This window comes from Giraffa tippelskirchi, chromosome 5, assembly GCF_054371585.1.
Source record: "Giraffa tippelskirchi isolate mGirTip1 chromosome 5, T2T-mGirTip1v1.2.pri, whole genome shotgun sequence".
Lineage (NCBI taxonomy): Eukaryota > Metazoa > Chordata > Mammalia > Artiodactyla > Giraffidae > Giraffa > Giraffa tippelskirchi.
The window spans coordinates 168318110-168342131 of NC_137279.1; the positions used below are offsets into that span (position 1 = coordinate 168318110).

A 24022-nucleotide genomic window follows, 5' to 3' on the forward strand; every position below is an offset into this window, starting at 1 on the left:
TTTGTTCAGAAGATTAATGCTATCAAAAGAAAGAACCGACTTTCAGGGTTCTTGTAGATGGCATGTAGAGTGGCTTTTGAGGGCAGTGGGGAGAGGTTTATTGATTATCTATGAGTATTTACTTTTAAAAGTGATACTAGATTTGTCCAAGTCAATTTATTTAACACACTATTATTGTCATCTCTGTTCTAGGCATTGTATTAAAATCTGAAGGTACAAAAGTGAATAAAACCTGGTCGTTAGCATCAAGGAATTCATTATCTAATGTAACATGTAGATAAATGAATACAGATTACATTACTGTGAAAATGTGAGATAATAGAGAGTGCTCTGAGAATATAAATATCAGACTGTCTTCTGAAACAGGTGATGCGTAAGCTGAATTTTGCAGGACAGGTAAACAGTACTAGTTGAAGTGGGACGGGCCTTGATAGTAGAGGAAACAGAACATGAAAGCATTGATCCTTGGAGCCGCAGTGATCCATTGTTACACATTTGTTATGAATGAAGAGAAAAGTGTTACGGCAGGATATAAGGTTGGAGATATAGACTACTTAGCTCTTTTTTAAAAAATTAAAAATTTTTTATTTTCCATTTTAAAGTCTTAATTGAATTTGTTACAGTATTGCTTCTGTTTTATGTTTTGGCTTTTTGGCCATGAGTCATGTGGGATCTTAGTTCCCCAACCAGGGATTGAACCCACACCCCCTGCACTGGAAGGTGAAGTCTTAACCACTGGACCATCAGGGGAGCCCCAGCTCTGTTTTTGAGATCTTGGCTTAAAATCTCAGAGAAGCCTTCCCTGAAAGTTCTATCTCCTTCTCAGTTACTTGTTTTTTTTCCTTTATAGCATTTGCACAGCTTCGAATTATTGTATTTAAACTGTTGACTGCCTGCAAGAGGACAAGTACTGTGTGTTGTATGTTAGAGAATTTAGAACTTTATTCTGAACTTTATGAGAGCCCATTAGGAATTTTAAGCGTGAGAGTTACATGATTCAATTTGTATTTTAAAAAATCACACTGGTGGAGCATGCGTTATTGCATGTTGGAACCTACTATATTCCAAGTATATATTGATAGGTGCTGGAAATGCATGGATTGAAAGCACATAGTCAGTGCCTTAAAGAGATTACAGTCTAGCTAGGAGAAGCAAAGAAAAAATATTGATGTGGTTGAAATATCTGTTGAGTTCAGTGAAAGCAAAGAAGAAGGACCCTTATAGATTTGTGAATTTGTGGTCTGGAGTATATATGTTCTTTTAGCTCCTACTTTGTAGTGATAAAGTCACTGAAGTGACTTTAGTTCAGTGAGTCACCTTTGGGATTTAAAGTAGCTTTATATCATATTTACTTTGGAGATGCTACAAGGTAGTATGTTATGTTAGCCTTATATAGTGAGTCTTAGTCATAGTTGTCTTTTTTGATATAGGTAGGTCAGAAGAAGATAGGTATTTGACCCATGAAGAAGTTTTTTGTGTGTGAATTTTGATATCACGTACATCTTTTACTTAACATTTTATGTAGGTATACCAATTTTCACTACCAAGGAAAAATATTTTTTCTGTATGTGTATACATTGAATGTCTGTTTTTCATTAAAAATTTTTTAATTTACCAATTCTGTTGATGGTAACTAAGTGATTGCTTCCTTTTCTAGGTAAAATGAAGAGTGATGAATCTAATAAAGAAAATTCTTCAGAGATGGACTATTTAGAAAATGCCACTGTGATAGATGAATCTACATTGACACCTGAGCAGAGGCTAGGCTTGAAACAAGCAGAAGAACGCTTAGAAAGAGATCACATCTTTCGACTTGAAAAAGTATACTATATTGTTTTAGTTATTTGGAGGAAAATGCATGTTCAACCAAGTACAGCTCTTTTAATTTTTCTTACAGTATTCCTTAGGCAGAGATATCTCTCATTTTCCCTTCCTTCCCTCTTTCTTTTCTTCCTTTCTCCCTCTCTCTTGCTCAATTTGTTCAGCAAATCCTTTCATCTGTGAGTCTTGACTTCATTCTTTCATCTCAGGGCTTGACAAACTATGGCCTGTCACCTTGTTTTTGTTTTCTAAAATTGTGGTAAAATACCTCATGTTTTTATAAATAGTTTTATTGGAACACAGCCATGTCATCCTTATTATCTATGGCTGCTTTCTTGCTCCTATGGCAGCGTTGAGTTTTGAATACTTGCTGCAGAGTATTTGGATCACTAAGCATAAAATAACTACTCTTTACCAAAAGCATAAAGTATTTACTGAAATATTACTTTGTCCCTTTTCAAAAAGTGTGCTGACCCTTGATTTACTCATTTATCAAATAGATATGGAGAGCTTGTTACATTCTAGATACTGTGCTAAACACTGGGGATATATTAGTAAATATGGCACAGTTTGTGCCCATTCGAAGTTAACAGTCTGTTTGGAGTGCCAAATAAAATAGCAAATACTACAGGATATACTAAACTTTCTCCTTTCCCCCTAGGTTTTCTCTTTCTCTTTTCTCCCATATTTACTGAGTATCTTCTATGTATTAGAAACTGTTCTAGCCATTGGTATCTTGTTCCTAAGTACTTATTAATTTCCTGACCTAGAAATACACATTCCCAGCCTTAACAACAAAAGCACTGCTAGATGTTGAAGGAAAGAACCATAAATCATTTTGTTCTTAAATAGATACTTGGGATATTTGTGAGTATGCATACAGGGAAATACTAGGTTGGTGCAAAAGTAAGTACGGTTTTAGACCCTGAATTTTAAATTATTAGAACTAGGCTCAGACACATCTTTATTAATCAAAATAGGAATCATTATAATCAACACATTTTTGCCAATGAGAAATAAGTTTGTTTATTCCTGTAGCATAAAAATCCATGCTTGAGTCAATGAACTCTTAGAAAACATTTTCTGCATCCTGTGGAAGCATTTTCCCTGTAATGGTTTCTCCAGGATTCAGAACACTGTAGTGGATCAGACTGGCAGCAGACCACCAGTGACTCTGACTTTTTTTGGTGCAAGTTTGACTTTAGGAAGTGCTTTAGAGCTTCTTCTCAGTCCAGCCACTGAGCTGGTCGTTGCTAGTTGTGTAAAATCCACTCTTCATCACGTTTTCTTTCATCACTCATCAACTTCTCCTGTAGTTATAAGAGGATCAGCTTCGACGATCCTCTCAGTTGATCATTGTCACCTTCTGATGGCCAGCCATTGTGCTCCTCATCTTCAAGGCTCCTATTTCCTTTACAAAACTTCTCGAGCCACCACTGCACTAAACATTCATTAGCAGCTCCTGGCCAAATGCGTTGTTGATGTTGTGAGTTGTCTCTGCTGCTTTATAACTCATTTTTAACTCAAATAAGAAAATCACTCGAATTTGCTTTTTGTCTAACATCGTTTCCATAGTCTAAAATACATATAAAATAAACAGCTGGTAATAATTCATTAGCAAAAAACATAAAGCAAGAAGTGGGCATTCAAATGATGTATAACATAACATTTATTTAAGAATGTAGTCCAATATCAAATGGCAAATTTCAACAATGCAGACTTGCAATTACTTTTGCACCAACCTAATATAATAGGTCATCATCCCTGATAAATAAGGAAGGAAAAAAAGAAATGGTATGATTTTGTATAACTTAGAAAAAAGGTCATATCTAAATTGAAGAAGGCAATCCTGAGTCATTAGTAGAACTTATGACAAAGTAGTTATCCTGTGAAAGTAGGAAGGAATATCAAAGAATATATAAAAGTAGGAAAGAGTTTGGCTTATATAGTTTCACACAACCCTAGTTAGAAGGAAGTCTTTTTTTCAATTTGCTGTTTACATAGTTCTGTCTTTCCTTTCACTTTCTTTTTCCTAAGTCTGGAATTAGTCTGGATCTGTGCATTATCAGGATAAATATTAAATACTTGTGTGCCATGATCTGGTGATAAAAAGTTAGAATTGGGGCATACATGGCTTCATTATACTGCTTTTTTAGGGTTTCTTTTAGAGAAAGACATGTAAGCAAATAATAATAGTAGTAACAATATTTGAAAAATGGGATCCCAACTTGAGTTGGGGTATAGAGGCATAAATTTGGGAATGCTTTATAAGAAAGTGACATTGGAACTGAGTTTGCAGAAATGGCTAGGAGTTGAGTAGGTGGGTTGGAGAATGGTGATGTAGGTCAATTGTATGACATGTATAAAGGAAAGGTGAAATGTGTTTTCAAGAAATATAAGCAGGGGACTAGATGTGAAAATGTGTAGTATATGAAGCAGGAAAAGTCACTTGTTGGGAAAAGGAACAAGTTGGGGTAGAATGGATATTTGATAGTAGTAGGAAAGAAGGGCCTGAGGTGAAAGAAATCTTGAAAGCATGTCAAATTTATTGTTGTTGAATTTAAATAGTGATGATGTAAAATCAGAGTGCTAGTACCAGCATGCTGCTAAGTCGCTTCAGTCGTGTCCAACTCTGTGCGACTCCATAGAAGGCAGCCCACCAGGCTCTGCCGTCCCTGGGATCCTCCAGGCAAGAACACTGGAGTGGGTTGCCATTTCCTTCTCCAGCGTAGATGTCTATAAAGTCTTCTTTTTCTGACACCTTTTTGATTTTCATGCCTTCCAAAACCTCTTGTTTTCAATCCATTATATTCTTAAATTAAACTTTTCTTTACCAGTTTTAAATACTCATTAAGAATATTCTTACCAGCTTGCTTTTGATTGCATCAGGTATTTGGTTCATAGTTTACTTATGGATTATCGAATCAAAGAGTAAAGACATAGACTTTTTAACCTGTAGCAAAGAAAGAATAAACCCAAACTGTTAGATCGGCGTCCCCAGCCTCCGAGATCTAATACCTGATGATCTGAGGTGAAGCTGATGCAATAGTAATAGAAATAAAGTGAACAATATATGTAATGTGCTTGAATCATCCCCAAACCATCCCACCCCATCTGTGGAAAACTTACCTTCCATGAAACCCATCGCTGGTGCCAGAAAGGTTGGGAATCAATGTAGATCAAAAGAGTAAATTTCCCCATGTATGCATGCATGCCTGCTCAGTCGTGTCCAACTCTTTATGACCCCATGGACTGTAGCCCACCAGACTCCTCTGTCCATGGAATTTTCCAGGCAAGAATACTAGAGTGGGTTGCCTTTTCTTACTCCAGGGGAATCCTCCCCACTTAGGGAACAAATCCAGTCTCTTGTGTCTCCTGCTTTGGCAGGTGAATTCTTTATGACTGTGCCACCTGATAGTAAGTGCTAAATATTGACTGGGAAATACTTAGACTCTCCATGCCCAGGAATCCTTTTTTTTTTAATTTAAAATTACTGCTTTTATTTTTTTCAGTTTTATTGAGAAGTAATTGATATACATTGACTGTATAAATTTAAGGTATATAGCATGATGATTCGATTTACATGGATTGAAATAATTACCACAGTAGGTTTAGCTAACATCTCATATAGATGCAATAAAAAGAAAAGAAAAAACTAATAAATATTCTTTGATGAGAACTTTTAGGATTTACTCTCAGCAACTTTCTTATATATCATAGCAGCTGCTGCTGCTACTGCTAAGTCACTTCAGTCGTGTCCGACTCTGTGCGACCCCACAGACGGCAGCCCACCAGGCTCCCCCGTCCCTGGGGTTCTCCAGGCAAGAACACTGGAGTGGGTGGCCATTTCCTTCTCCAGCGCATGAAAGTGAAAAGTGAAAGTGAAGTCGCTTAGTCGTGCCCGACTCTTAGCGACCCCATGGACTGCAGCCCACCAGGCTCCTCCATCCATGGGATTTTCCAGGCAAGAGTACTGGAGTGGGGTGCCATTGCCTTCTCCAAATCATAACAGCAGTGCTCATTATATTCCTGGCGCTTATTTATCTTATAACTGGAAGTTGGTACTTTTTATCCACACTTCTCCAATATTCCCGTCTTCTCCCCTCCGCCTCTGGTAATCAGAAGTCTGATCTCTTTTTCTTTGAGGGATTTAAAAAAAAATGATTCCATATAAAAGTGAGATCATAGAGTATTAATCTTTCTCTATCTCACTTATTTTACTTAGCATAATTCCTTCAAGGTCCATCCATGTTGTTGCAAATGGTAGTATTTTTTTTTGTGGCTGATTTGATTCCTGGGCTGGAAAGATCCGCTGGAGAAGGGATAGGCTACTCACTTCAGTATTCTTGGGCTTCCCTTGTGTTTCAGCTGGTGAAGAATCCACTTGCAATGCGGGAGACCTGAGTTCCATCCCTGGGTTGGGAAGATCCCCTGAAGAAGGGAAAGGCAACCCACTCCAGTATTCTAGCCTGGAGAATTCCGTGAACTGTATAGTCCATGGGATCGTAAAGAATCAGACATGACTGAGCGACTTTTACTTTCATTTTCTTTGCTTCTTAATAGAGGCATTTATTGCTATGAACTTTCCTCTTAGAGCTGCTCTTGCTGTACCCCACAGGTTCTCGTATGTTGTTTTTCCAGTTTTGTCTCAAGAAACTTTTATTTCCCTTTAATTTTTTGTTTGACCCATTGGTTGTTCAGGACACAAATCTTTATTCTAGCTGGTCTACGTAAACTTACCAGTGTGTTTGTTAATGGTAAAATAAAATATTATACTATAATAAAGACATTTTTAAACATTGTAAGTATTTTTCATGTGTCCCTTCTGTGAAACTAGAAGCTTCATGATGATGAGGATGTTTTTGTCTTATTTACTGTTATGCTTAATACAGCACCTTGCATATAGTAGTTGGATAGTGATTAGATATAGTTTGCTTCCTGGTTAAATAAGTGGGTTTTGGAGTCACTGGGTCTTAGTTCTGCCACTTACTGATTAAGTAAGTGGTTAGAATTGGGAGGTTATTTAATTTCTTTAAACCAGTTAACATTGATAAGTTATTTAGCTTTAAACCTCAGTTTATCATTAAAATGGAGTTGATAGAAATTTGCTTATTGGGCTATGACGATTAGATAGTAGAGGTAAAGTTCTTGGTGCAGTGCCTGGTGTATGCTAAGTACTAAATAAAGATTAGCTACTTGTAGAAATGAGTTATTTTACCAAGTAGGGCAGTTTTTATTACTTCATTTTTATGGACATAGAAGCAGGTTTAAGTGTTAGAAATTTATCCAAGATCAGTTGAGATGTCATTTCAGGCCTTTTGTCTCCCCATTCAGTGTTATACCAAGCTTTTCTTACTAAAAGATTCCAGACATATCCTTGTCTGCTCACATTTTACATTTGAAGAAGTTGTCTGATAAGTGGGCATGTGATTTCCTTAGTGACGTCATCAATATTCATGGCTTTAGGTATTTTGTATTTATGCTTTCAACTCCTCAGTCCAGCCCTTCTTGCCACTTCCACAATTCACCTTGAACCAAGTCAGTGTCATCTGGATTATTGCGATGTGCTTATAATGGCAATAAGTTCTTTTTGTTTCTTTTCTTGATAAAGAAGGCAAGTGATCCCTGTAAAATTAGATTAGATCTTGTAATTCTCTGCTCAGAAGTCTTCAGTACCTTCCCCTCACACTTAGAATAAAACTTAGAGTCCTTCCAAGGGGCCTTGTGATCTGACTTCTATTACCTCTCTCTTCAGTCATAGTAGCTTTTTTTTTTTTTTGCAGTTTCTCAAACAAATTAAGCACATTCTTGCCTCAGGGTCTTAGCATTCACATTTCTCTTCACTTTAAATGTTTTCATACATCCATACAACTCAGTCCTTCACTTCCTTTAAGTCATTTTTATCAGTAAATGATGATTCTATTTTTAAAATGAAGATACCTCCCTTAAATTCCTATTTTTTTATTTGTGCATTTAATTATTTATTACCTGTCTTTCTATCCTAGAATGTAAATTCATGAGGACAAGAATTTTCATCTATTTTGTTTACATTATTATCTTCAGCTCCTAGAGAATATTTGACAGGCAGTATGAGCTCAGAAAATATTTGGTGAATTAAGAAGTAGTTATGGTTGGAAACTAAGAGAAGTCTCTGTGAGAGCTTAATTCATTCCCCAATAAGGACAGATTTGAAATAATTTTAAAGTAAAGAAATGACTAGATTGAACTGATTTTTCTTACTTGTTTATTGCCTTGGGTGAATTTCTTAATTCTAGGGATTTAGTTGCTTTGCCAGTAAAATGAGGAATTCCTCATAGGGATATTGTAAGGTTAATAATGGATACTCTATAAGTGAAAGCTATGTTTATTTTTGATCTGTGGCAGGACTGTTGCTAAATTTGGGGCAGGTTTCCTATTTAAAAGAAATTGTGTTACATTCTGAAGTAAGAGAATCTTTTTGTCAGGAGTTGCAGCCTATTGAAGGTCAGTATGAGGTAAAAATTAAGCATTGCTGCAATTTCAGTGTAAGGAACTAGAAACAATGTTTTAAAATTCAACATAGATTCATTGTGTTTTGGTAATTTTTTATTGTATCATCTTAGGGTTTTTGGATTTGTCTTGGCTTTGGATTCAGATGTACATGAAATTAAATTCAGTGTCTACCTTGTAATACTGTTGTATTCTTGTGAAAGTTACAAACTCTGTGAGCTTTTTTCCCCCAGGTGTATAAAATGAAGATAATAACAATGTAATAGGGTTATTAGAGGAGTTAAAATGATAAATTTTATGTTGAACATCAGGCATAGTGCCTAGCATATAACAGGCACTTTGAAATTTTTAACTTTTTATTATTTCAAGAATGCTTGTATAAAGTATGATTTAAGTATTGTGACTGCTACTTTCCATCTGTCGTAATTGTTTTTCCTTTCAGAGTAGTTACCTCAAGAGGTTATCCATTTATTCCCATGTGATTGTAATTTATTAGAGTGTTTTCACAACTCATCTTTTGGAGTTGTCTTCTGTATTTATAGTACTTGTTGTTTGTTTAGTCACTAAGTTGTGTTCGACTCTTTTGCGACCCCATGGACTGAAGCCTGCAAGGCTCCTTGGTCCATGGGATTTCCCAGGCAAGAATACTGGAGTGGGTTGCTATTTCCTTCCCCAGGGGATCTTCCTGATTCAGGAATCGAACCTGCATCTCCTGCACTGGTAGGCAGATTCTTTACCACTGAGCCACCAGGGAAGCCCCATATATGTAGATTCTTTTGAAATCCCCAATTTGAGAGATTTTATTTTTTATAGGAATCAAAAAGACTGAAATTTTGAAACCAATTATTGGCAGTGTTGGAATAACACTAAATAATAATACTGCCTTTCTTATCTTACAATGAATTCTAAAGACTATATTAGATGAATATCAGACATATTTAGGACTATCATGATATTGTTTGAAATTAGTATATTATCTCCTATGATGACTACTTTAAAAAGGACACCTACCTCTTGGGTGTATGAGTATTGAATTGTTTATTAAAAAGTATTACTTCACTGCTTATTTTTGCCTCATATATTTACATAGTTGTTGTATTAACATATATAGTAAAAAATTTTACTGTTTCTGTTTTCTGAAAAAAATGTGTTTTTAAATTTTTTTTTAGCGCTCACCAGAATATACCAATTGCCGATATCTATGCAAACTTTGCTTAATTCACATTGAAAACATCCAGGGAGCTCATAAACATATAAAAGAGAAACGACATAAGAAAAACATTTTGGTAAGCCTTTTTAGAAAATATTTTATTTATTTATTGAATGATAAAACTGTATGAAATATTTTTATTAATGAAACTAAAACCCAAGTGTTTGTCCATTCTTACAGTAGTAACTGATACGGTAGTGTTGAAAGCTGTGATTACCCTCCTTCTGTTAGATGGTCAGGAGGGGAACCTTCTCAGTGACTAGTTTGCGCATCCTCAAGTATGTTGTGATTCCTAAGCTTAAAAGTCAGGTACAGTCAGTCCAACTGATTTTTATTGAGTTCTTATGTGTTAGGTCTATGGAGTGGTGAATAAGATAGTCATGGTTCTTGCCCTCAAGAGTTTCTTAAGTATTGGTGAAAGCATATAATGAATAAGGATTTAAATATGATGAGTTTCATTAAAGGGGGAATTGTGATACTAAGGAAGTATACAAAGCATATTTTACTTAATGTAGAGGAGGGATGATTTCTTTAAGAAAATGACATTTGAGTTGTTGAACCTTGAAGTAGGTGTTGAAAAGGTAGAAAGCTAAGTGGCATAGAAGGGTGAGATGAGAGCATTTTACACAAAAAAGCAGCATGAATAAAGGTCTCTAAAGTATGAAAGGACATGACATATGATGAACTGAAAGAGTCTAGTGTGACTGGAGCAAGTGATCTAGGGGAAAAATGGTATGAGATGAAGCTGGAGAAGTCTAGATCACGCAGGGCCTGATAAGGTTCAGACTTTGGGGATTCATATGTGATCAGTTATTAGAGTGTTTTCTGTTTGAAATTCATTAGTATGTTAGCTATTTAATTTTTTTCTTTTCAAAATTGTAATATTCATTCTGTATAGCTTCTTACTTATCTCTAAGATATCCTCTCTGAAAAATACTCTTTTACTTGACCTTTCCAGCAAGTCTGTGATATAGATACTTTCTTCGTGTTCCCATATTGACTTGATCAGAAAACCTTTTACTTACGTATTATAAATATCTGTGCTTCTGTCCTCTTGCAGACTTCAGTATGTAAATGTTTTCAAGGGCAGATTTAACTTCTTATTTATTTATTTTTCTTCATTCTTAAGTACAGTATCTGACGCATAGTTGATCAGTACATTTCTATTGGAAGAAAAATGCATTAAAAAAATTCAACAACTTAGAAGAAAAAGAAGTCACTCAAATTTTATCAGCCTTATTTATGTGTTGGAAGAACTAATATTATTAAATTTCTTTCTAAACTGATCTATAGACTCAGCCCAATCCTGAGCAAAATCCTAAATTGAAAGCCTGATTCTAAAATTCATCTGGAATATACACTGCTATATTTAAAATAGATAAGCAACAAGGACCTACTTTATAGCACAGGGAACTATATTCAATATCTTGTAGTAACCTATAATGGAAAAGAATCTGAAAAAGAATATATCTGTATGTACTTACGTATGTATGTATGTATGTATAACTGAATCACTTTGTTGTAACCCGAAATGCTGCAAATCAACTATACTTCAATAAAGAAAACTAAAAAAGAAGGAAGAGAAAAGCTGAAATTCATCTGGGAAAGCAGAGGCCCTAGAAGATACAAAAGAATTTAGAAAAGAACAAAGTTGGAGGACTAACAACACCTACTTTACAGACTTAAACTACAGTAATAAGGCAGTGTGGTATTGGCAGCAAGTAGACAAATAGATCAGTGGAGCAGAATAGTGAGTATAGAAATGGCACACTTGTATGAACAACTGATTTTTTTTTTTACAGAGATTCAAAGGCAATTCAGTGTAGAAATTATACTCTCTTAAACATATGAATTAGTTAAATATCCATGTATAAAGAAAGACCTTTGATCCATACCTTACTTATAGACCTGAATGTAAAACCTAAAAGTATAAAATTTCCAGGATAAGATATGGTAGAAAATCTTTATGACCTTGGATTAGGCAAAATTTCTTAGATATGATACTAAAGAGGAAAAAAATGATGAATGGACTTACTCAAAATTAAAAACTTTTGCTGTTTGAAAGATATGATTTAAAGAATGACAGACAATACTAGCTGCAGATTGGGAAAAGATTATTCACAGATCATATCAGGTAAATGAGTTGTATCTAGAAGAAATAAAAAACTTCCAAAACTCAGTAATAAGTACAGTAATCACCCCTTATTCATGGTTTTGCTTTCCATGGTTTCAGTTGCTCTTGGTTAGCCATGTCTGAAAATATCAAATGGAAAATTCCACAAATAAAGAGTGTACAATTTTAAACTGCATGCCATTCTGAATTCAGTTCAGTTCAGTAGCTCAGTCATGTCTGACTTTGTGAACCCATGGACTACAGCATGCCAGGCTTCCCTGTCCTTCATTATCTCCTGGAATTTGCTCAAACTCATGTCCATTGAGTCTGTGATGCCATCCAACCATATCATTCTCTGTCGTCCTCTTCTCCTCCTGCCTTTAATCTTTCCCAGCATCAGGATCTTTTCCAGTGAGTTAGTTCTTTGCATCAGGTGGCCAAAGTATTGGAGTTTCAGCGTTAGCATCAGTCCTTCCAGCGAATATTCAGGGTTGATTTCCTTTAGGATGGACTGATTTGATCTCCTTGGTGTCCAAGAGTCTTCTCCAACACCACAGTTCAAAAGCATCAATTCTTTGGCACTCAGCCTTCTTTATGGTCCAAACTCTCACACTGGTACATGACTACTGGAAAAACCATAGCTTTGACTAGATGGACCTCTGTTGGAAAAGTAGTCTCTGTTTTTTAATACTCTGTCTTAGGTTCATCATAGCTTTTCTACCAAGGAGCAGGCATCTTTTAATTTCATGGCTGTAGTCGTTCGCAGTGATTTTGGATGCCAACAAAATAAAGTTTGTCACCGTTTCCATTGTTTCCCCATCTATTTGCCATGAAGTGATGGACTGGTTGCCATGATCATAGTTTTTTTAATATTGAGTTTTAAGCCAGCTTTTTCACTATCCTCTTTCACCTTCATCAAGAGGCTCTTTTAGTTCCTCTTCACTTTCTGCCATTAGGATGGTGTCATTTACATACCTGAAGTTAACTGATATTTCTCCCAGCAATCTTGATTCTCCCTTGTGCTTCATCCAGCCCCACATTTCGCATGATGTACTCTGCATATAAGTTAAATAGGCAGGGTGACAATATATAGCCTTGATGTACTCCTTTCCCAATTTTAAACCAGTCCGTTGTTCCATGTCTGGTTCTGATTGAATAGTGTGATGAAATTTCTTGTTTGGCTTTGTCCTGCCCATGATGTGGGTATCTGCATAGTGTATGCTACCTGTCTGTTAGCTTAGTAGCCATCTTAGTTATCAGATTGGCTGTTAGTGGTATCACAGTGCTTGTGTTTGAGTAATCCTTATTTTACTTAATAATAGCCCCAACGTGCAAGAGTAATGATGCAGGCAATTTGAGTAGTCTCTTAATGTGGCTAATTTATGAATAAAACTTAATCATAGGTATGTATGTAGAAGAAGAGAATAGTATTTACAAGAGTCAGTGCTTTCTGTGGTTTTAGGCTTTCACTGGAGGCCTTGGAGCATATCCTCCAAGGATGAGGGGGAACTACTGTAAACAAACAACCAAATAAAAATATGGGGAAAAGATTTGAGTCAACACTTTATTAGAGAAGACATACAGATGTCAAACACATGAAAAGATGCTCAACATTATTCATCATTAGGGAAATCACTGCACTTAAAAGAACAGCTAAAATTAGAAAGATTGACTGTGCCAAGTGTTGTCAAGGATGTGAATGAATGGCAAGTCTAAAACAGTGCTGGTGGAAATGTAGAATAGTATTGAGTTGGCTAAAAAGTTTGTTTGAGATTTTCCATAGCATAAGATGGTGTAGAAAAACTGAATGAACTTTTTGGCCAACCCAATAATCCACCTTTTTATTTTAAATATTTATTTTTAAATTATTTTTTAATTGAGAGTTGGTTGACATACAACATGTTAGCTTCACATGTACAACATAATGATTCAACATATATATATTTTGTGACATAATCACCACAATAAATTTAGTTGATACCAACTACCACAGATAACTTTTTTTTCTTGAGGTGAGAACTTTTAAGATTTATGCTTAGCAACTTTTCAATATACAATACTGCATTATTAACTATTATTACCAAGAAGTATATATAAATCTTAAGGATTGATTTATTTTATAACTGAAAGCTTTTACCTTTTGACTATGTTCACCCATTTCGCTCACCCCCAACCACTAATCCCTGCCTCTGGCAGTGACCAATATGTTCTCTGTATTAGTTCAGTTTTTGTTGCTGTTGTTTTTAGATTCCACATACAAGTGAGATCATACAGTATTTATCTTTCTTGGTCAGACTTACTTCATTTAACAGTATGCCCTCAGGGTCCATCCATGTTGTTGTACGTAGCAAGATTTTCTTTTTTTAATGGCTGAATAATGTTATGTTTTATATATGGACCACATTCTCTTTATTCACTCATCCATCAGTGGACATGTAGGTTGTTTCCATGTCTTGGATATTATAAATAAAGCTGCAGTGAACATGGAGATGCAGATTTCTTTTCCTGTTAGTGTTTTAATTTTTTTTGGATAAATACCTAGAAGTGGAATTACTAGGACACATGGTAATACATCCATTTTTGAAACATATCAGCAGTTTTTTAAAAGTTAAACATACAACTAATACATGATTCAGCCATTCCATTCCTATGGGTTTATCCAAGATAAATGAAAGCATATGTCTCGACACTTACTTGTATATGAATATTCATAGCAGTTTTATGTTTAATAATTAGCCAAAGAAGTGAACAAATAAATGTGGTATATCCATATCTTGTTATGCTATTTGTTGTTAAAAGGAGTGAACTACTGACTATACAACAATATAGATGGATCTTAAGTATCATGATTGTAAAAAGTCAGACAAAAATGATTATATACTGTGCAATTCTATATATATAAAATTCTAGAAAATTCAGTCTAAGTTGTAATCATAGAAAGCAGATTGGTAGTTCCCAGAGTATGGGTGTAGAAGAGGGATGGAGTGATTACAAAGGGATATGAAGAAATTTTTGAGAGAGATTGATATGTTTATTATCTTGACTGTGGTGATGGTTTTATTATATACATAGGTCAAAAATGAACCAAGTTGTAAAGTTTAAATATGTGCAATTTATTTTATATAAATTATATCCACAGTAAAGTTGCTTTTTTAAAAGCAGCTGAAAAGATAAAGTCATTCACAAAGGTGCAGAGGATGGGAATATTGGCTGACTTATCAGTAACAGCAATGGAAGCCAGAAGACAATTGAACAGTATCTTCAGAGTTCTGGAGGAAGGAAAAATCTCCTGTCAGCATATATTTCTTTTATTTTTTTGGCCACACCACATGGCATGAGGAACTTCCCTGACCAAGGATTGAACCCATGCCCCCTGCATTGGAAGCACAGAGTCTTAAGCACTAGATCACCAGAGAAGTCCTTTTTTTAAAAAAAAAAAAACAAACTATATTTCTATACCCAGTGAAATTATCTAACAATAATGAGCACAGAATATATATATATATATACACACACACATTTATTTTTACTTTATTCAAGTATAGTTGATTTACAATATTGTGTTAATTTCTGCTCTAAAGCAGAATAATTCAGATCAATATATATACATTCTTTTTTCTTAAATCATTGATCCATGGTCTTGTAAGCCAGTAACTTTTATTTATTTTTGGCTGTGCTGGGTTTTCATTGCTGTGCAGGCAGGCTTTCTCTAGTTGCAGCCAGCAGGGGCTACTCTTCGTTGTGCTGTGCAGGCTTCTCATTGTGGTGGTTTTCTTGTTGCAGAGCATGGGCTCTAGGCACACGGGCTTCAGTAAGTTGTGGCACATGGTCTCAGTAGCGGTGTGGGCTTAGTTGCTCTGCAGCATGTGGAATCTTCCGGTAGGGATTGAACTTGTGTTCCCTGCATTGGCAGGTGGATTCTTAACCACTGGACCACTAGGGAATCCCAGTATACATTATTTTTTAAAAGCTTATTTATTTATTTGGCTGTGCCAGATCTTAGTTGAGGCACACAGGATCTTTGATCTTTGTTGTGGCTTGTGGGATCTTGGTTGCAACATGTGAGATATAGTTCCCTGACCAGGGATTGAACCTGGCCCCCTGCGTTGGAAGTACGAACTCTTAGCCACTGGACCACCTGGAAAGTGCCCTGCATTCTTTCCAATATTGTTTTCCATTACGGTTTATCCCAGGACATTGAATATAGTTCCCTGTGCTATAAGCAGGATCTTGTTGTTAATCCATGCTACATATATAATTGTTTGAATATCTTTTAATCCTAAACCTCCCAGTCCATCTCTCCCCACCACTTTTGGCAAACACAGATCTGTTTTCTATGTCTGTGATTCTGTTTCTGTTTCAAAAGTAAGTTCATTTGTGTCTTATTTTGGATTCCACATGAAAATGATGTCAGTGGTCATGTATGGATGTGAGAGTTGGACTATAAAGAAAGCTGAGTGCCGAAGAATTGATACTTTTGAATTGTGGTGTTGGAGAAGACTCTTGAGAGTCCCTTGGACTGCAAGGAGATCCAACCAGTCCATCCTAAAGGAGATCAGTTCTGGGTGTTCATTTTAAGGACTGTTGTTGAAGCTGAAACTCCAATATTTTGGCCATCTGATGCGAAGAGCTGACTCATTTGAAAAGACCTTGATGCTGGGAAAGATTGAGGGCAGGAGAAGAAGGGGACAACAGAGGATGAGATGGTTGGATGGCATCACCGGCTCAATGGACATGGGTTTGGGTGGACTCTGGGAGTTGGTGATGGACAGGGAGGCCTGGTGTGCTGTGGTTCATGGGGTCGCAAAGAGTCGGACACAACTGAGTGACTGAACTGAACATGGTACTTTTCTTTCTCTTTCTGACTTATTTCACTTAGTATAATAATCCCTAGGTTCATCTATATTGCTGCAGATGGCATTATTTTATTCTTTTTTATGACTGAGTAGTATTCTCTTGTATATGTGTACCATGTCTTTATCCTGTTGATGGACCTTTAGTTTGTTTCTGTGTCTTGGCCACTGTGACTGCTGCTCCTGTGTACATAGGAGAGCATGTATTTTTTCAAATTAGAGTTCCCTCCAGATATATTCCAGGTGTGGGATTTCTGGTTCATATGGTTCTGTTTGTAGTTTTTTAAGGAAACTCCATACCGTTCTCCATACTGGTTGTACCGGTTTACATTCCCACCAACAATGTAGGAGGGTTCCCTTTTCTCTACAGTGTCTCCAGCATTTTTATTTGTACACTTTTTAATGATGGCCATTCTGACTGGTGTGAGCTGGTACCTTGTAGGTTTGAGTTACATTTCTCTAATAATTAGTGATGTTGAACATCTTTTCATATGCCTGTAGGCCATCTGTATGTCTTCTTTGGAGAAGGATCGATTTAGGTGTGCCTCTTTTTTGATGGACCTAACAGAGTCAGAAGAGGTGGCAAGAATACACAGAACTATGCATAAAAGGTCTTAAGGACTGGTGTGGTGTGGACGCTCACTTGGAGCCAGACATCCTGGAGTGTGAAGTCAGGTGGGCCTTAGGAAGCATTACTACAAACAAAGCTAGTGGAGGTGATGGAATTCTAGCTGAACTATTTCAAATCCTAAAAGATGATATTGTTACAGTGCTGCGCTCAGTATGTCAGCAAGTTTGGAAAACTCAGCAGTGGCCACAGTACTGGAAAAGGTCAGTTTTCATCCCAGTTTCAAAGAGGGCAGTGCTAAAGAATGTTCAGACTACCGGACAATTGTGCTCATTTCCTGTACTAGTAAGGTTATGCTCAAAATCCTGCAAGCTAGGCTTCTGCAGTACTTGAATTGAGAATGTCTAGATGTACAAGTTGGGTTTAGAAAAGGCAGAGGAACCAGAGATCAAATTGCCAACATTCATTGGATAATAGAGAAAGTAAGGGAATTCCAGAAAAAAAATGTACTTGTGCTTCATTGTGCTAAACCCTTTGACTGTGTGGATCACAACAAACTTTGGAAAATTCTTAAAGAGACGGAAATACCAGACCATCTTACTTGTCTCCTAAGAAAGCTGTATGTGGGGCAAGAAGCAACAGTTAGAACCTTATATACAACAACTGATTGGTTCAAAATTGGGAAAGGAGTATGACAAGGCAGTGTATTGTTACCCTGTTTATCTAACTTATATGTAGAGTGCATCATGCAAGATGCTGTGCTGGATGAGTTACAAGCTGGAATCAACATTGCCAGGAGAAATAGCAACAATCTCAGATATTCAGATGATACTCTGCATATCTCATGCCAGAAAATGAAGATGAACTGAAAAGCCTCTTGATGAGGGTAAAGGAGAGTGAAAAAGCTGGCTTAAAACTCAACATTAAAAAAACTAAGATCATGACTTCCGTTGCCATCACTTCAGGACAAATAGAAGGGGAAAATGTGGAAGCAGTGACAGATTTTCTCTTCTTGGGCTCCAAAATCACTGTGGGTGGTGACTGCAGCCATGAAATTAGAAGACGCTTGCTTCTTGGAAGGAAAGATATGACAATCCTAGACAGTATATTAAAAAGCAAAGAGATCATTTTGCTGACAAAGGTCTGTATAGTTAAAGCTGTGGTCTTGCCAGTAGTTATGTACGGATGTGAGAGTTGTACTATAAGGAAGCCTGAGCACCGAAGAATTGCTTCTTTCAAACTGTGGTGCTGGTGAAGACTCTTGAATGTCCCTTGGACAACAAGGAGTTCAAACCAGTCAATCCTAAGGGAAATCAGCCCTGAATACTCATTAGAAGGACTAATACTAAAGCTCTAATACTTTAGCCACCTGATGGGAAGAGCCAACTAACTCATTGGAAAAGACCCTGATGCTGGGAAAGATTGAAGGCAGGAGAAGGGGATGACAGAGGATGAGATGGTTGGATGGCATCACCAACTGGATGGACATAAACTTGGGTGAACTCTGGGAGATGGTGAAGGACAGGGAAGCCTAGCGTGCTGCAGTCCATTGGTTCACAAAGAATCAGATGTGAGTTAGTGATGGAACAACAAAAATCCAGCTTTCCTAGCACCATGTTTTGATAAGACAGTTCTTTCATATTGAATGTTTTTAATATTTTTATTAAAAATAATTTGACCTTATATATGAACATCTACTTCTGGGCCCTCATTTTATTGGCCTCTGTGTCTGTCTTTATGCCAATGCAATACTCTTTTGGTTACTGTGACTTTGCCCTAAGTTTTGAAATCAGGAAATTTGAGTCCCCTAAGTTTGTTACTCTTTTTCAACATTGTTTTGGCTGTTTGGGGTCTCTTGAGGATCCATGTGAATTTTAGGATTTGTTTTTTCTTTTTCTACAAAAAAGTTGTTGGGATTTTGATAGGGATTGAACTGGATATGTAGATTGGTTTGGATACTACTGACATCTTAACAATATTGAGTCTGTCAGCGCATGAACATGGAGTGCTCAGTTGCTTAGTTGTGTCTGACTGTCTGTGATGCTATGGACTGTGTAGCCTGTCAGCTTTCTCTGTCCAGGCGTTTCCCCCAGCATGGAATATCTTTTTATTTATTCATGTATTCTTTAATTTCTTTAAGCAGCATTTTGTCTTTTTCAGTGCCTACCTCTTTCATCTTCTTGGTTAAATTCATTCTTAAGTCTTTTATTCTCTTTGATGCTGTTTTGGATGGAATTATTTTCTTAATCTCTGTTTCAAGTTGTTTATTGTTAGTATATAGAAATGCACCTGATTTTTAAAATAATTTTATTTATTTTTAGTTTTGACTGAGCTCAGTCTTTGTTGCTGTGCAGAATTTTCTCTAGTTGTGGTGAGTGGGAGATACTCTAGTTGTGGTGAACAGGCTTCTCATTGTGGTGGCTTCTTTTGTTGTGGTACACGACTCTAGGTGTGCAGGCTTCAGTAGTTGCAGCATATGGGCTCAGTAATTATGGCTCCCAGGCTCTAGAGCACAGACTCAGTAATTGTGGTGCATGGGCTTAGTTGTTCCATGGCATGTGGGATCTTCCCTGATTAGGGACTGAACCCATGTCTCCTGCATTGGCAGGCAGATTCTTTACTGCTGAGCCACCAGGGAAGCCCAGAAATGCGCCTGAGTTTTGAGTGTTGATTTGTATCCTGCTGAATTTGTTCAGTAGTTCTGATATCTGTTTTTAGACTGTTAAGGGTTTTCTACATACTAGATTATGTTTATCTGTGAATAGGGATAATTTTTTTATTCTTTTTTAATGTGAATGCCTTTTATTTCTTTGTCTTGCCTAATTCCTTTGGCTAGAAGTGTTGAATAGAAGTAGTGAAATGGTCATTCTTTACTGGTTCCTAGCCAGGCTTCAGCAATACGTGAACCGTGAACTTCCAGATGTTCAAGCTGGTTTTAGAAAAGGCAGAGGAACCAGAGATCAAATTGCCAATATCCGCTGGATCATCGAAAAAGCAATAGAGTTCCAGAAAAACATCTATTTCTGCTTTATTGACTATGCCAAAGCCTTTGACTGTGTGGATCACAATAAACTGTGGAAAATTCTGAAAGAGTTGGGAATACCAGACCATCTGACCTGTCTCTTGAGAAACCTGTATGCAGGTCAGGAAGCAACAGTTAGAACTGGACATGGAACAACAGACTGGTTCCAAATAGAAAAAGGAGTACGTCAAGGCTGTATATTGTCACCCTGCTTATTTAACTTATATGCAGAGTACGTCATGAGAAATGCTGGGCTGGAAGAAACACAAGCTGGAATCAAGATTGCCAGGAGAAATATCAATAACCTCAGATATGCAGATGACACCACCCTTATGGCAGAAAATGAAGAAGAACTAAAGAGCCTCTTGATGAAAGTGAAAGAGGAGAGTGAAAAAGTTGGCTTTAAGCTCAACGTTCAGAAACTAAGATCATGGCATCTGGTCCCATCACTTCATGGGAAATAGATGGGGAAACAGTGGAAACAGTGTCAGACTTTATTTTTTTGGGCTCCAAAATCACTGCTGCTGGTGATTGCAGCCATGAAATTAAAAGACGCTTACTCCTTGGAAGGAAGGTTATGGCCAACCTAGATAGCATATTTAAAAGCAGAAACATTACTTTGCCAACAAAAGTCCATCTAGTCAAGGCTATGGTTTTTCCAGTGGTCATGTATGGATGTGAGAGTTGGACGGTGAAGAAAGCTGAGCGCCGAAGAATTGATGCTTTTGAACTGTGGTGTTGGAGAAGACTCTTGAGAGTCCCTTGGACTGCAAGGAGATCCAATCAATCCATCCTAAAGGAGATCAATCCTGGGTGTTCATTGGAAGGACTGATGTTGAAGCTGAAACTTCAATACTTTGGCCACCTCATGCAAAGAGTTGACTCATTGGAAAAGACCCTAATGCTGGGTAGGATTGGGGGCAGGAGGAGAAGGGGACGACAGAGGATGAGATGGTTGGATGGCATCACTGACTCGATGGACATGGATTTGGGTAGACTCCGGGAGTTGGTGATGGACAGGGAGGCCTGGCGTGCTGCAATTCATGGGGTCGCAAAGAGTTGGACATGACTGAGCAACTGAACTGAACTGAATCTCAGAGGAAAAAGTTCAGTTTTTCACATATCTTATCAGATATGATGTTAGCTGTAGGTTTTTCATACATGGTCTTATATAGCAGTAGTTTCATTTTGTTCCTAGTTTTTTGAGTGCTTTTACCACAGAGGGGTGTTGTATTTTGTCAAATGGTTTTTCTACATCAGTTGAGGTTCTTTGTCCTTTCTCCCCTTTCATGCTGTTAAGATGATATATTACATCTTGATTATTTTATGTTGAACCATTCTTGTGTTCTAGGAATAAATCACATTTGGTCATGGTGTATAATCCTTTTAATATTCTGTGAATTCAGTTTGCTAGTATTTAGTTGAGGATTTATTGAAAGTTTTTAAATAGAAGAATAACTGGTATGTGCTATGTTTAGTTGGTCAGTCGTGTCTGACTGTTTGCAACCCCATGGACTGTAGCCTGCCAGGCTTCTGTGTCCAAGGGGATTCTCCAGGCAAGAATATTGGAGTGGGTTGCCATGCCTTCGAAGCTCCAGGAGATCTTCCCAACTCAGGTATCGAACTGAGATCTCCCACATTACAGCCTGATTCTTTATTGTCTGAGCCACCAAGGAAGCCCAAGAATACTGGATTGGGTATCCTGTTCCTTCTCTAGTGGAACTTCCCGACCCAGGAATTGCACCGGAATCTCCTGCATTGCAGGCAGATTCTTTACCAGTTGAGCTACCCAGAAAGCCAATAACTGGTATAAATACAGGGAATTGCATGAAGAGTCATAGATTAGAAATGGGAGAATGATTAGGAGATTTTTGCCTCCTGGGCAAATTTTCCAAGCCTAAACTAGTTCTTTCCATTATTTACCTCATCTTAGTAGAAGGCACCACCATTTGCCCTGTTCTTAGCATAAGCACATTTGAGTCATCTTTGGTTCATCTCTTTCTTTCATACCCCACATTTAAACAATTAGCAAATTCTATTGAATATGCCTTCAAAATATTGTGTATTTCACATTTAGTCATTTGTCACACATCTCTACTTTTTGTGCTGTAATCTGAGCTACCACGATCTGTCACCTGAACTATTTTCAACTTATTCCATTTCTTTCACCCCACAATCTTCTTCACTTAGCAGCCAGAATTGTTCTTTTAAAATATATCATGTTATTTCCTGCTCATAGCCCATCAGTGGCTTCCCAACCTAAAATTCTAAACCCTTATCAGATTTTACAAGATTGTACAGTATTTGGCTTCTACTTAACTTTTCAACTTCATTGCATTTCACCTCTTTGTTACTCAGCTTCAGACATTAGGTTTTTTTTTTACCCTCTGAGTCCTTGCATTTACTATTTTCTATGTCTTGGAAAATACAGGGAATTGGATAAAGAGTCATAGATTAGAAATGGGAGAATAATGAGGAGATTTTTGCCTCCTGGGCAAGTTTTCCAAGCCTATTTCCTATGTCTTGAATGCTCTCCCCCCAGAAATTTAAATGTCTCTTCTTCACTTCTTTCAATTCTCTCTACCTGTTTAGAGTGATTTTCTTTGTCTACTCTGTTCTATAGTAGTACCCTCTTCTCATCGGTCTGTAGCCTGTTACCCTGTTTCTTCTTAATAACACTACCTGACACTATAATATTTATTTATTTATATGTTGTCTATTTTCTCTAATTAGAATACATGTTACAGAAGGGCAGGGACTTAATTGATCATATTTATGACAGGATATATATCATGTTGATATGATATATATCATATGTATGATATGATACATATGAGGATATAAATGACAATATTTGATATAACAGTATCCTAAAGGAGGTAGAATAAGCTTATTAATAGCATAGAGTAGTGTGTTCATTGATTTGTCTTTTATCCATTTTAAATCTAGAAATACTTCTGTGTATATAAAGATAGTTTTGTTGCATGTTAATTTTGTATCATTTTTTCACTAAGTATGTTGCTGTTAATACCTTGGATAAATCCTGAAAAAATAAGTCCTGAAAACTGATATATCTGTTCATCTAACTTGTATTTAGTTTATAGTTAAGATTGTAAAAATGATCACAGAAACTTATAAAAACAAAGTTGTCTTACTTTCTATATTTAACTCTTCTATACCATAGGTAAACTTTACATAGGTTAAAACTGGTTATGATAACAATAAAATTAGGAATAGACCAAAGTCTTTGTTTAGCCATATTGAGTGTGAGGGGGAAAGAACAAACTACTTTTGATTATTCTTTTGGGAGTTCTTTATCTCAAAAAAGTAAGAGATTGTTTCTTGACTGAAATGTGATAATAGAAAATGCCTTTATTATAATATTAAATAAAAAATGTAAGAGATACAAGAGATGCAGGTTCAGTCCCTGGCTTGGGAAGATCCCCTGGAGTAGGAAATGGCAACCTGCTCCAGTATTCTTGCCTGAAAAATTCCTTGGACAGAGGAGCCTGGTGGGCTACAGTTCATGGGGTTGCAAAGAGTCGGACATGATTGAGCATGTGCATGCGCACACACACACACACATACGATCTTCAGTTATGTTAAAAAAAAATTGAACAGAATAGGATGGGAGCTAGTGAATGATTTTCTTCTTTTCCTGTAATTTATGTAGCTTTTTGCAGTTACCCTGTAATTTTTAAAATCAGTATGAATTAATTTTAAAAAGTTACTGTGCATATATAATATAGTCCCTCTTTAGCTCCTTGTTTTAAATTGGCTTTCAAACTTAGAATAAAGATTTTTTTAAAACATTTTGCCTAGTTTTGTATAAAATAACAGGGGAAATCATTTTTTAATGGGAAGTAGTATATAAAATATATGATGATAGTGTTTAGGATGTTTTCCTGCAGTGATTTAATCTGATACTGTACATGCTAGTCAGACA

The 24022-nt window shown here is 36.6% G+C and overlaps 1 protein-coding gene across 50 annotated transcripts in view; it reads left to right on the top strand.

The window, feature by feature from the left end:
• TUT4 (terminal uridylyl transferase 4) overlaps nucleotides 1–24022 on the top strand; it is a 122899-nt gene that overhangs the window by 33949 nt on the left and 64928 nt on the right. For 36 of the 50 annotated variants that reach the window (XR_014052223.1, XM_081485304.1, XM_081485303.1 and 33 more), the window contains 2 exons: nucleotides 1658–1821; nucleotides 9480–9596. Coding sequence is in view for 49 of the 50 variants with exons in the window: in XM_081485304.1 (XP_081341430.1) it covers nucleotides 1658–1821; nucleotides 9480–9596 (281 nt within the window). In the remaining variant the exon portion in view is untranslated. The remainder of the gene's footprint in view (nucleotides 1–1657; nucleotides 1822–9479; nucleotides 9597–24022) is intronic. The other 14 variants (XM_081485352.1, XM_081485349.1, XM_081485345.1 and 11 more) reach the window with 1 other exon arrangement.